General features: G+C 31.2%; 1 protein-coding gene across 1 annotated transcript; it reads left to right on the top strand.

Moving 5' to 3' along the window:
* The first annotated feature begins 2,313 nt into the window (after positions 1-2,313).
* DNAJB4 (DnaJ heat shock protein family (Hsp40) member B4) lies at positions 2,314-12,161 on the top strand. Its single transcript, XM_043460888.1, has 3 exons — positions 2,314-2,814; positions 8,862-9,430; positions 10,860-12,161. The coding sequence occupies exons 1-3, from the start codon at positions 2,604-2,606 to the stop codon at positions 11,091-11,093; spliced, it is 1,014 nt and encodes a 337-aa protein (XP_043316823.1). The 5' UTR covers positions 2,314-2,603; the 3' UTR covers positions 11,094-12,161.
* Positions 12,162-13,181: the final 1,020 nt, after the last annotated feature.

Raw genomic sequence — 13,181 nt, 5'->3', positions numbered from 1 at the left:
CAGTGGGTATATTTGTATATATAATTTTTCTTATTATTTTCTAAGGACAAATTTCCAGGTATGATATTTATAGTGCTTCTGAAATCATTTTAAATAAACCATTCCCAAATGTTGGAAAGAATTATTTATACTGCTTATTTTAACAAAACCTAGTTAGATTATTTTTTCATTAGTCTTATAATTGCCTCCTTATTAACTTGGAATTCCAAGTTGAGGTGAATTCTTGTATTTCAGCACTACTACTATAATCCTTTTGTTTTTTATGATATTTGAAAAAGTATGAAAATCGTTTATCACCCTTCTCTCTGTGTGACGAGCCAGATTTCTTTCCATTTGTTGATATGTTATGCATCTTTCAGAAATGGGAAAGATCTAGTAGTTTTTGGCTTCTAAAATCATTTAACATGTCAATTCCTGATAATATTTCTAGCTTTCTGAAAATAATTGACTCAGATAAGTATCTGGTTTTTTTTTTTAGTTCCCAGAATTGCCCTCCAGAACAATTTAATACTTTTTATACTGCTATACCAATGTTCTTTGATAATGAATATTTAATGGACTTTTCTTAGAAACTAATTCTAGAATACATTATTTTTATTATACTTTTATTCTACTCTCAGTGCTGATCCTTGCACTGGATTCCAAATTGCAATATGCTTTTCTAAAAAGTAAGAGTCTTAAGGTGACTTTTGATCTTAGCATTTCCCCCCAAGTTTTTTGGACTTGGAAAGTTTATCTTTTGACATTGAGTATTTCTTGGTGGTACTAAAAATTTTTGCTGAATAGCTTACAAGCCTCTGTAACCTGTAAGTAGGCTAGATAGATATTATATCTTTCTATATCAAGGTGTTTTTAAAGTAGAGTTTTGAGAAATAGTAAATCTTAAGCTGTTAAAATGCACAAAGATGAACATTATGAAAGAATTGCTGAATCATTTTCATAAGGCTGCTTGGTTTATAGAGTAGGTGTTCCCATATTGTTAAAGGTTAACATGATCATTGCCTTTTCATTATCCTCTACACATATATGTACATTTAGTTTTTCTCATAAATGCTCTTTTTTCTTTTCATTTTACAGACTTAAGATATTTAAATACAGTGCTCTGTGCAATTCTTTTGATATTTTCTTATCACCCCATCTTTCCAATATTAGAACTAGGAACATTTTTGAAAAGATGAAGAAACTATGTAGAAGATAAAAGATGAGTTATATACACTGAAAATATTTCTTATAAATATCCAAAATATATATTAGAAAAGCAAGCATCAAAACAGTGTATAAAGGATATATGACATAAAGTTTTTTAATACAAAATAGAAAACTACAAAAAATAACCATAAATATTCATAGGAAAAGAAAGGATTAGAAGGAAATATACTGACATTTATTGAGGATTACCTAAAGTGGTAAGATAGGAAGTTTTTTAAGATTAAAAACTTTTTTTCTGTCTTTTTTCTTTCCGTGTTTTCCAAAATCATCAATGAGTGTTTATATTTATAATTAGGGAAAATGTGTTTTTAAAAGAAAAAAACATTTCTCATATTATACCTTGTAAATAGCATATCCAGATTCTAAGCTGATTCAGTTAAAGTCTCAAAAGAAACGTGAGTTTTTACTACCTGAAACCTGATACTTTTTCCTGTCTTTCCGGAAGCAGCACAAAAATTCTTTAAATAGTGACCCTAGGAATGAGGAGGGTGGATCTCATTCTGTTTTAGTTGAAGTAACTAAATCAGATATGAAGCTTACACAAGTATTAGTCTGCCTGAGCTATTAACTATTGCATACTACAAAAAACCCCACAAAACTTATTAAAATCATCAGCTAAAGACATATTTAAGTCCTTTACTTATTTTAAAATATTGCTTTTGATATTTATGATATATAGTCTTTTACAATGTGAAATTCCTGGCATTTCTGATTGCAGACCCTAGGAATTTTGAAAATGACACAAATTATTTGACAATTTTAATTTAAACAAACCATATTTTAATACTGTATATCTTAATTTGAATGACTTGAAGTTGAAATTAAAATAACTAAAATAAGTATTTTTATTTGTATATATCTAATTTTAATAAGATACTTAATGGCTAGAATGATATTTTTGTTGCTTTTTCACCTAGAATGGAGTAAGTAAATGTGTAGTTATGATATTCTATGCTGAAATACTGGTTTCTTAATCCATTTGGCCTCTTAAAAAGGAAACAAGTATGGTAGAGCCAGAAGGAAAATGAATAGTTAATCGTGGAGGAGGAGAAAACCTAGCTCGTACTTTGACTAGAGGCAGCTGGGGAAGTGACGTCCTGTAGCATTTGCTGTTCTAGAAAGTGCAGAGACACGTAGTGAAAATGGGAGGATCTAGAAGGAGGCCGTCTCCCGTGTAGTGTATATTTATCTGTAAGTGAGCCGTTGGGGAAGGAATTAAATACTGAGACGCTGTCTGCTTGCTGCCTTAAGACAGCGAAGCTGAATTGCTGATTTGCTTTAACTTTTAAAATACCCAGCTTGGTTTATTTTTCTTAGAATCATTGTATTGCTAAGACTGGGGACGCTGTTTTCTTTCACAAAGGGAAATCTAAGTTCATTTCAAGGCACTCGAAATGGGGAAAGACTATTATTGCATTTTGGGAATTGAAAAAGGAGCTTCAGATGAAGATATTAAAAAGGCTTACCGAAAACAAGCCCTCAGATTTCATCCGGACAAGAACAAATCTCCTCAGGCAGAGGAAAAATTTAAAGAGGTCGCAGAAGCTTATGAAGTATTGAGTGATCCTAAAAAGAGAGAAATATATGATCAGTTTGGGGAGGAAGGTAAGAATTCAGTGTATATCTTTCTGTCTCTCTTTTTTCTCTGTCAGCTTTGTGGTTATTAAATTCTCTGACATTTCAAAAGTAGAAAGACAAATAATGGATAAAAGCAAGATTTCATCCCTGATCATATGAATGAATGTTACATAGCTATGAATGAAATGTACTTGTTTGCCCTTTTTTGGATTTTGACATTTTGTGTAACATATATGTTCTGCCATTAGATTTGTATTGTTAGCATTGTATTTGAAAAGAAACCTTAAATTCCCATACTCATTAAGAAATTGTGTCAAAAGTCTTATGCAACCTGTTTTTTTTTTTTTTTTCCCTAATGAATTTTCTGCCAGAGCCAATAAAGATTCTTCAGTCATTTAAAATCGTAAGATTGGCAGTTCAGATTCTGGGTAGTTTATATTTTATTCACAAAAACAAAAGTAGTTTTTTGCCTTTCTTATGGCAAAGCTAGTTTAGATTAAACAGGACAGAATCTTCTCTCTGAGAAGCCGAAGGCCCAGGCATTTAGCTGTAGTTGTTTTTGGCATTCTGCCTGGAGAGGAAAGAATTTTCCTGATGTCATAAAATACCAGAACAAGTTTTTAGCTTAATTGTAAACAGTAATTGTGTGCCAAGAAACTGAGATCTCAGAAATGCAATTTTTGACCTAAAATGGCCACCTCCTTAGAACAATGACTGATTTACTTTAAGATAACATTATTTCTTTTGAAATTTTACTATCTAGGTGTAGAGGAAGGCAAGATAACTTCCCTTTCCTCTCCCTGCCACACTTTTGTTTCTTGGATTGTGAGATCTGAAACTAGTTGAATACAGTAAATGGGAGTAAAATTTAAGATTATCCTTTTATCATTCTGGATTTTAAATTGTCCATCATCACCATATAAATGTAGCTGTAAAGTAAGACTATTTAAAATTGCTAATTAAGAGCAACAAGAACATTTTAATTTTTACAAGTTCTGGAATTTCAATTTTTTATATCAGGACTAAGTTATTTTATTACTAATTTTTCTCCCCAAATATTATTTTAAAATCATTCATTGTAGCTATGAAAACTTTTTTTTTTGCTTTGTTGCATTTAATGTTAAATTTCCCTAATTAAAAATCTATCTTAAAATACAATGAAGTGGTGACTGCTTATTTTGAGTTAAAGAGTTAAATTTAGTTAAGCAGGGTAATTGTGTAGAGGTGTTTTGTTTTTTTGTTGTTGTTGTTATGCTTTTTCTTTTTGATCTGAGTTGCCCCAAATTGCAGTTTCTGTTGCTATGAGGACCTGCAGTGTCAGGTTCCTGCAAAGTAAAGATTGGAAAAAGCAAGTAGTGGGCAGTTCAGTCCTTCTAGTTCCTTATGGTCCTACTACTCAAAATACTATGATTTGTTTCATCTCAAAAGCTAAGCAGGATTCTCAGATACTACTAGCTATACACTACTCTTTCTGAAGAAGTTATTTTGTAATTTTGTAAAGATACCTACAAACACAGTGTAACACTATGAATTCCCATGAAAAAGCAAATATCCATTGATTTAATCCATAGCTCACAGCCCAAATCTGTCTGTAACTAAACCATAAGATTCAGTGTTTCTAAGGATATTTATCTTCAGAATTTTCAAGTCACCAAATGATACATTTTTCTTGGCTTAACATTACCTCTTAATAGTGTTTTTCTTGAGTTATATTTCTCCAGTTTGATTTTTACTGAGCATCATCAGTGAAGTGAATTTTTAAAAAACTAAAACTGGATCATCTATGTACCCCAAATCTTTTATTGTTCTTGAATTAGGTAATTGATATAAGCAATAGAAGTAATAGTGAAGGAAGAATAAGTTTTTTAAAGCATTGAAATGTATTATTCAGAAATACTATTTTCTACTTATATTACTTTAAAATAGTTAAAATGAAAGTTATTTGATTATGTTTTAGAAATTATTCTTCCTTTACAGAAAAGCATTATAATTATTTATCCTTTATTCAAAATATCTCATTAAGTATACTGTTAAAACGTGGAAAAATATTTTTGTTTAAAAAAAAAATATTTTTGTTTCTTTGCCTGTCATTGATCTGTTTGTGCTTGCAGACCTGGTTGCATAGCCCTCTGTGTTTCTCTAGAAGTAACAAAACACTAATTTACCTGATACACTTTTCCCCCTGAATTATTACATTCTCTTGTACAACCTGAAGCTGTGGGAATAAACCATGAACTGAGAATTGTATGAGTTAAACATGCTAAATTTGTATATTTAGAACCTAGGAGAGCCAGTGATCCCAGTATATTTGTGTTTTGAAAATGTCTAATATCCACAGTTTTAAATGCTGGGTTTTAAAAAAGCTGGATTAAAAAAAGAGGTGTTTTAAATTTACCATATGACCCAGCATTTCCACTCCTGGGAATCTATAAAAGGGAAATGAAAATACAGGTCCACACAAAGACATGTACGTGAGTGTTCATTGCAGCATCATTTGTGATGGCCCCAAATGAAAATATCTGAAAGTATCATCTTTTAGTAAATGGATAAATGAAGTGTGGTATATATGTATACACACACAGACACACACAGACACACACTATTTAGCAATTAAAAGGACTGATTTAATAAAACATGCTTTGTAAATGAAATAACCTCAAAAATTATAAGTCATATGTAAATGACTGCATATTCTATTATTCCATTTATATGAAATGCATGGAAAAGGCAAATTTATAGACAAAGAAAGCAGATCAGTGCTTTCTTGCCTAGAGCTAGAGGTGGTAGCAAGGATTAACTCCAAATAGAAATGAAATTACTCTTTGGGTTGATGGAAAGAAATGTTTTATAACTGGATTGTGGTGATGGCTGCACAGGTCTATAACTTCACTAAGACCATGGTATATTTACAATGGGTTACTTTTATAGTATGGAATAAATAAAACTTTTATAATAGAGACATTTCTCCATAGTTGAATAATTTGAAAACAAAAAACATAGAACTACTGAAACTTGAAATTGGATTTTGATCTAATTTCTCCCGAGTTTTAGGTTTAGTTCTGAATTGTTCTGTGAATGTCAACAGAAGTTCATATTAAAAGACTTAAAAACAGATTTTCAGTAACACATCCTTTTAGTGGCCTAGTTTTCTAACATTTCTTTCTCTTCATATCTTCCTTTTTTTTGTTTGTTTCACTCAATAACTTAAAATTTAAACACTGAAAGGTAGTATTTATATGACCAAATCTGTGTTTAGTACATTAATCTTTATACTAGCTATTAATCTTTATACTAGTTTGCTGCTTCTGTTCTTTATATAGTTAATTAACAATCTATTTACTATATATTTAAAAGAAATAAGTAAATTGGATTTCTATGAATCAAAACTTTAAAGAATCTCATTGTGCTAGTTAACTCTAAGTATTTTTATAAATCTGGATTTTTGCATATTAGATCTCCTTAAAAGCAGTTATTAAAGTCATATAATTTTTTTTCCTTGAAGTGCTAATTTTTCTCCAGTGCTGCTTCTTTTGATAAACTTTAATCAACTAATTAATGGATATCATTGTTATGAATAATATCCCAGGCACATGAATATTTTTTGGATTGCAAATTGGTGGCTTGTTTTTTAAATAATAGCAATCTTGGTACAACAAAAGTAAATGTTGACTCTGGGATACATTTCTTGCTCACAGGAAGTGATGATGGTATCTAGAAAAAATTTTGGATAGCATAGATAGTCTAGCTGCATACTAAAAGTTTCCATGAGCAGTCAAAATGTATGTCGTGAAAAGTTGACTGTATAGTTGATGACAGGCTTGTTCAAGTGCTGGGCAACGCCAAGTGATACTTGCATAATAATTCATGTTATATTGGTGTGAATTTTGGTAGGATTTTCTCAGTCACAGTAGTACACAGTTGACTGTTTAGTGTCAAAGCTTTATGGGAGGGTGTTTGTTATCTTTGATGAAAGTCAGTTCAGACAGTGTGTGAATCTTCTCAGGGACTCAGTAATCCTGCTTGAGTTACCATTTTTGGCAAAGGGCAATTAGGGAAAAGCCAAACCCATGATGTAATAACTTAAAATGTAATTCTTTCTTTTCATGAATCCATTATGCATCCAAAACAGTTAGATTTTGTCTTGTAAAGGGTTCAATTGGGCAAGCTAGTTTACTCAATTTATGAACTCTGTTAAATCATTATACTCTATTTGTGGGATGAAAAATGGAGTGATTGAAATAATTTAGTATTGGTTTAATCACATTGGTAATGACCTTGAGTTATATACATATTCTATCATTTAAAAAAAAAATCTGCCACTAACTTTTTAAAAAAAAATTTGGAGTTATAACTATGCCACTAAAATTTAGAGAAAGGAGTTTTGAATGAGCTGTATGTTAAAAGTTCTTGTCCTGCTTATACTTGTCATTGCTTTCTACAAGGCATATCCTGAGTGAAAGACGCCAAATAGAATAAGACATTTAAAACTCTCTGAGAAAGCATGCTGAGTGACTTCTGTAGAGTTTTTTACTGTTAAATTTCTCATATGTGTAATTATACTTTATATTGTTTTCGCTTCTGCCTTTTCTCTGTCTTGACACCGAAGACACATTTTAGTGTTTCTTTTGAACACTTTAAAAATTAGTTCTTCCCTGTATTCAACACACATGAGTGGCTGTCATTTTCAGAACTGTATTCATGAACAGTGCAAAAATGAATAAAATGTATTTCCTGCCCTCAAATTACTCACTGATGAACATATTTGAACCTCTTAGTTTAATTCTGTTGGATTTTTTTTTTTTTTACAGTTTTATAATTTTTAGGTTCTGTTCCTGCTTGTTTCCTTGGTCAGGAATGCCCATAAGGATCATCCAGAAACTTTGCTGAGACTGGAATGATATAAATCCTTGTCAGTATTGATCCCTTAGAAAATCACTGTACTGTTGTTTTGTAGGTTTTAGTAGAATCTTTCTTCAGTATGTAGTAGAAAATGCTACTTCAAATATGTTATCTCTTGTGAACTGCTAATTGCTTAGTTGAGTCTTAGAGAACAGGATCAAAGAGTCACTGTCTTGGTGTTGGAAGCAGGTTGTCCATAATAGACAAAAATAACCAGCCCAAAGGTCTTACAGGTCAAAAGGGTTTACAGCTCATGATTTCAGTTTTCTTTTTACATGCTGTTGAAATTAATGCTATCATGTGATATGCCTAGATAAACAGTTTCATTATTTAGAATATGGATAGTAATTTAAGTGTCTAAAATTTTCTGTTAATGGGATTTTTTCCCTTTCTGCCATGAATGAATTCTGTTTTAATTCTTAAACAGTAAAAGATGATCTGAAATAAAGATAGTTATTTTGAATATGATATTTTATATCACTGATATGTGTTCACTGATTATGATGGTGCTGAAAGATTTAGGTTACATATTTCGTTTGCATTGATTACTGAAGATCTTTCGATTGACATCTTTTTTTTGTTGTTGCTATTTTTAAAATTATATTTAAAGTATAGTTGATTTACAGTGTTGTATAAATTTCGGCTGTGCAGCAAAGTAATTCAGTTATATATGTATGTATTCTTTTCCATTATGGTTTGTCACAGGATATTGAATATAGTTTCTGTGTTATACAATAGGACCATGTTGTTTATCCACCCTATATATTGTAGTTTGCATCTGCTAATCTCAAATTCCCAATCCTTCCCTCCCCCAACCCCTTGAATGACATTTTTTAAAAACCTAAATTTATATACTTCAGATCATCAAACCAGTAGCTTATAAGAGGTTCCCAATTTATATTTATTTTCTTTTTTACGCATGGAACAAAGAGTCGGGAATAAATTATTGTTAAAGATGGGGATTTGGAGAAAGAATCTGAAAGCTAAAAATTTAATTTAGGGTGGAATGATTGGTAGTTAAATGGCTGTTTTGTATTTAGTTATAATGGCATTTCTGACCAATATTAATAAATAGCAACCTAAGTTAGCCAAAGTTTATGAGTAATACAATTTTTGAAAGTTTAACTCTCAGGAGTTGTAAGCATTTTTCTAACCATGCTTATCTTCTCATTTAGGGTTGAAAGGAGGAGCAGGAGGTACCGATGGACAAGGAGGTACCTTCCGGTACACCTTTCATGGTGATCCTCATGCCACATTTGCAGCATTTTTTGGAGGTTCCAACCCCTTTGAAATTTTCTTTGGAAGACGGATGGGTGGTGGTAGAGATTCTGATGAAATGGAAGTAGACGGAGATCCTTTTGGCGCTTTTGGATTCAGCATGAATGGATATCCAAGAGACAGGAATTCTGTGGGGCCATCCCGCCTCAAACAAGATCCTCCAGTTATTCATGAACTTAGAGTATCACTTGAAGAAATATATAGTGGTTGTACCAAACGAATGAAGATTTCTCGGAAGAGGTTGAACCCTGACGGGAGGAGTTATAGAACTGAGGACAAAATTCTCACCATCGAGATTAAAAAAGGGTGGAAAGAAGGCACCAAAATTACTTTTCCAAGGGAAGGAGATGAAACACCAACTAGTATTCCAGCAGACATTGTTTTTGTCATTAAAGATAAAGATCACCCCAAATTCAAACGGGATGGGTCAAATATAATTTATACTGCGAAAATTAGTTTACGAGAGGTAAGTTAGTAGGACATCAGATTCTGAAATCAAACAGAGTTATGCATGTAATCTTATGGGATTTATCTAAATAATAACTAACATTAATGTTTACTACACAGCATTCTTACAATTTTCATAAGAACCCTCTAAAGTAGTACTACTGTTTTGCCTCTTTTGTAGATAAGATTATATTTTCTAAGTAGTTATTTATACTAACAATTTAAATGCCAATTTTAAGTGCTAGCTAGATTATGTACTATAAGGCCTACCTAGTATGGATTATCTGTACTCTATTTTTGCAGTTTGTCAAATCTGCATTGTAATCTCATTACCTTAGTCCATGTATAAGATTTCTTCCAAAGTTGTTAACTTTTAATAATTATATAACAAACAAGGTATTAAAAGACAAAATAAGTTATGATGGTACTGCTTTAATACACTAGTTTGTATTTATTATATTTTTCTATTATTATTATTAAATAATTTTTTCTATTATTATTATTATTAAATATTATTCTATTCTGTTTCTCAAATTGGATTATAATCCTGCAAATATGCCCATGTCAGTTCCCTGCTTAAAATTCTTAAATAGCTTCATAGAGCATCTACCATAAAGTCTAAACTCTTTAGCTTAAACTAACAGGTTGTTTTTAATCTAATTTCTACCCATACATGTGCATACATTTCCCTAAGTTTGATATGTTATTATCTTGTACACCTCTGTCTCTGTCTGAGTTGTCCTCTATGGAACACTGCTATTCCTCGCTCTACTCAACACTTACTAATGGTCCAGTGCTTACCTCAAGCAATCTGTATTCCCAGAAGCTAAGGGGGTACGTTGGGTGCCCTTTGTCTCACAAAAGAATTCTGCACATACTTCTCTGACAACTTTATACTGTACTATAATTACTGGTTTGCTTCTGAATTCTTTGTGCATTCCTTGTGGTGGGTCTGTGTTCATGGTCCCTGTATGTTCAGCATCTAGCAGAAATATATGGCATATATGGTACTCAGTAAATATTTACTGACTAAAACAAGAAATATATTTGTTGTCCTAACGTTTTCACTCCGGAGAAGTATGTAGTTGCTCCTATCTTTTTCTTTTTGATTCTTAATTTCTCCCTCTTCTCTTCTCCCATTCCATCCTTGCAACTTGCATAATAGCAGCCTCAAACAGTTCATTTCACTCTAGGACAATGTGAAAGACATTCTTTCCTCCGCTTTTCCTTTTTCCTTTTCCTTTCCTTCCCCTTCTCCTTTCCTTCTTTTGTAAACTATCTGATTATGTGTGTCCTGAAGGGACTTTTTAATAGGGAAAATGTCTTAAAATTATTGATTTTCTTTTGGAGGTTAAAAATTTACCTTAGAATCGTTCTTTACAGCTGGTAATATTTTTGTTTAGACTTTTATATTTTGAAGTTTGTTAATTTTATTTGGTTCATTTTAGGCATTGTGCGGCTGCGCAATTAATGTGCCAACCATGGATGGAAGAACCATACCTATGACAATAAATGATATTGTGAAACCTGGAATGAGGCGAAGAATTATTGGATATGGGCTACCATTCCCGAAAAATCCTGACCAACGTGGTGACCTTCTAATAGAATTTGAGGTTTCCTTCCCGGATACTATATCCTCATCGTCCAAAGAAGTACTTAGGAAACATCTTCCTGCCTCATAGAATGAAAAACTTTGTTAACCATATTTTGATAAGGCACTGAAAATATAAAAGGACTGGCCATTTACTGATGTAGATGTGAATTCTGTATAAAGACATGTAAATTATTTTGAGGGTTCATTACATTGCATGAATAGAGACGGGTCAAATAAAAAGGCAAAAGGGATTTTTGCAGTTAGAGATGAAGAGAAAACCACTCACTGTATTTTATTTCATTTCTCCCAAGTCAGAATTTTTTAGTATTTTGCTTACATGTAAAATTCATTTCTGTGGAGTTAATAGATGTATTTCTAATAAAGTACTAGGCTATTCAAGTACTTTATTTCTTATATATTTACACTGTCAGTGTGATAGGTTCTCGTTTATAATGGAAATTTAAATTCTTAACTAAACTATACATGTGATAGGTACTTCTAGAAAAGAAGAACCCAAGTTACTTGGAAATCTGGTTAACTAGATTAAAATCATATGAAATGCTGCTATAGGGCTGGTACCCATAAAAGAGTATCCTAATACATATATTTCACCCTTTTGAAGTATGCTGTAGCATTTCTTAATAACATAGTTATAATGTTCTTATGACAGACCTTTTCTTCATAAAAAGGAAATTAATGGCAATTTATCTCCTGTGGAAATCCCAATTGCCTGAATTACTGCTATTTTAGAAATAGGTTGTTTTTAAAATGCCATATATAATTTTATGCAAATTAACTATATATCTTGGACTTAATAAATTATAGGTACATTTTATTGTCCATTAGTTAAGGATAATTTGTTTGATAATAAACATGTTTTTAGAGGAAATATTGTTACTTGGAATTAATTTTCCAATTACACAGTCTTCTATAACTTACTCATAATATGCTGTATGTACCATATGCAAATTCCCTAAAAAGAATAAACTACCACTATGGTGTTAAACCAAAATATGGGGAAAATAAACACTAACTGCTGCTTATGAATGATGTTGCTACTACTTGTTATGCATATAAATATTTTACTTTTTCATATGTATAGATTGCATTTCTTAGGTGTTTTAATTTTTTAAATATATTTACGTTTAAAAAATTATTCTGTTTTCTGTTTTATAGCTATAGTAAGAATGATATTTTGAAACAAAGTTTTTGGTTCAAAAGAAATTTTCAGGATAATTGGTATACAAGGTTTATTGGACACTATCACCTTTTAGCAGAATATGGTCTTCTTTTAGAAATTCAAAACATATATTTTTTCAAAACATATACTTTACAGCTTTATTGAGATATAATTCTCATGCTAAAAAGTTTACCATTTTAAAGTACACAATCCAGTTGTTTTAGTATATTCACCTTATATAGCCACTTTGTAATTTCAAAACATTTACATCACCCTAAAAAAACCCACATAACCATTAGCACTCACTTCCCATTTCTCCAGCACCTGGCAAACACTAATCTACTTTCTACTCCTGTGGATTCATCAATTCTGGACATTTCTTATAAGTGGGATTAAATAATATTTGGCTTTTTTGTTTATTTCTTTCACTTAGCATAATGTTTTCAAGATACACCCGTGTTTCCTCATTCAGTACTTCATTCCTTGCTTTATGGCCGAATAATATTCTGTTGTTTGGATATACCACATTCTGTTTACCCATTCATTAATTGATGGGCATTTAGGTTATTTCCACTTTTTGGCTATAATGAATAATGCAACTCTGAACATTTTTGTACAACTTTTTCTATATATAATTTTTAAATTTTCTTGGGTATATACCTCAGAATAAAATTGTTGGGGATAACCATATACTTTAATTGCAAATGGAAAATGCTGGAAAATGTCAGAGAATTCATAATCATGCATATTATTCCATTAATTCATAAATGATTCCTTTATAACTTTCTCTAAATGAGAGTTAAAGCTCCTTAAGGAAGTGTGAGCATCATGATTTTCTCACATCTAAAGAGATAAGAGCTGAAAAGCATCAGTGAGAGTGGTAGGCATGGTTTCTATTTTATTTATTTATTTTTTTAATCTTTTTTTTTTCATTCATTTTTATTAGTTGGAGGCTAATTACTTTACAATATTGTAGTGGTTTTTGTCGTACATTGA

The sequence above is a fragment of the Cervus canadensis genome, chromosome 2 (genome assembly GCF_019320065.1).
Source record: "Cervus canadensis isolate Bull #8, Minnesota chromosome 2, ASM1932006v1, whole genome shotgun sequence".
NCBI lineage: Eukaryota > Metazoa > Chordata > Mammalia > Artiodactyla > Cervidae > Cervus > Cervus canadensis.
Note: the sequence above shows the minus strand (reverse complement) of the source record. Positions and strands in the feature narration are given on the sequence as shown.

What these genes read in the sequence shown, in the direction of transcription:
- DNAJB4 (XM_043460888.1), top strand. Translation starts at nt 2,604, where the DNA reads ATGGGGAAAGACTATTATTGCATTTTGGGAATTGAAAAAGGAGCTTCA. An exon ending in TGATCAGTTTGGGGAGGAAG is followed by an intron (nt 2,815 to 8,861) that starts GTAAGAATTCAG and finishes CTTCTCATTTAG; the next exon opens with GGTTGAAAGGAGGAGCAGGA. An exon ending in CGAAAATTAGTTTACGAGAG is followed by an intron (nt 9,431 to 10,859) that starts GTAAGTTAGTAG and finishes GGTTCATTTTAG; the next exon opens with GCATTGTGCGGCTGCGCAAT.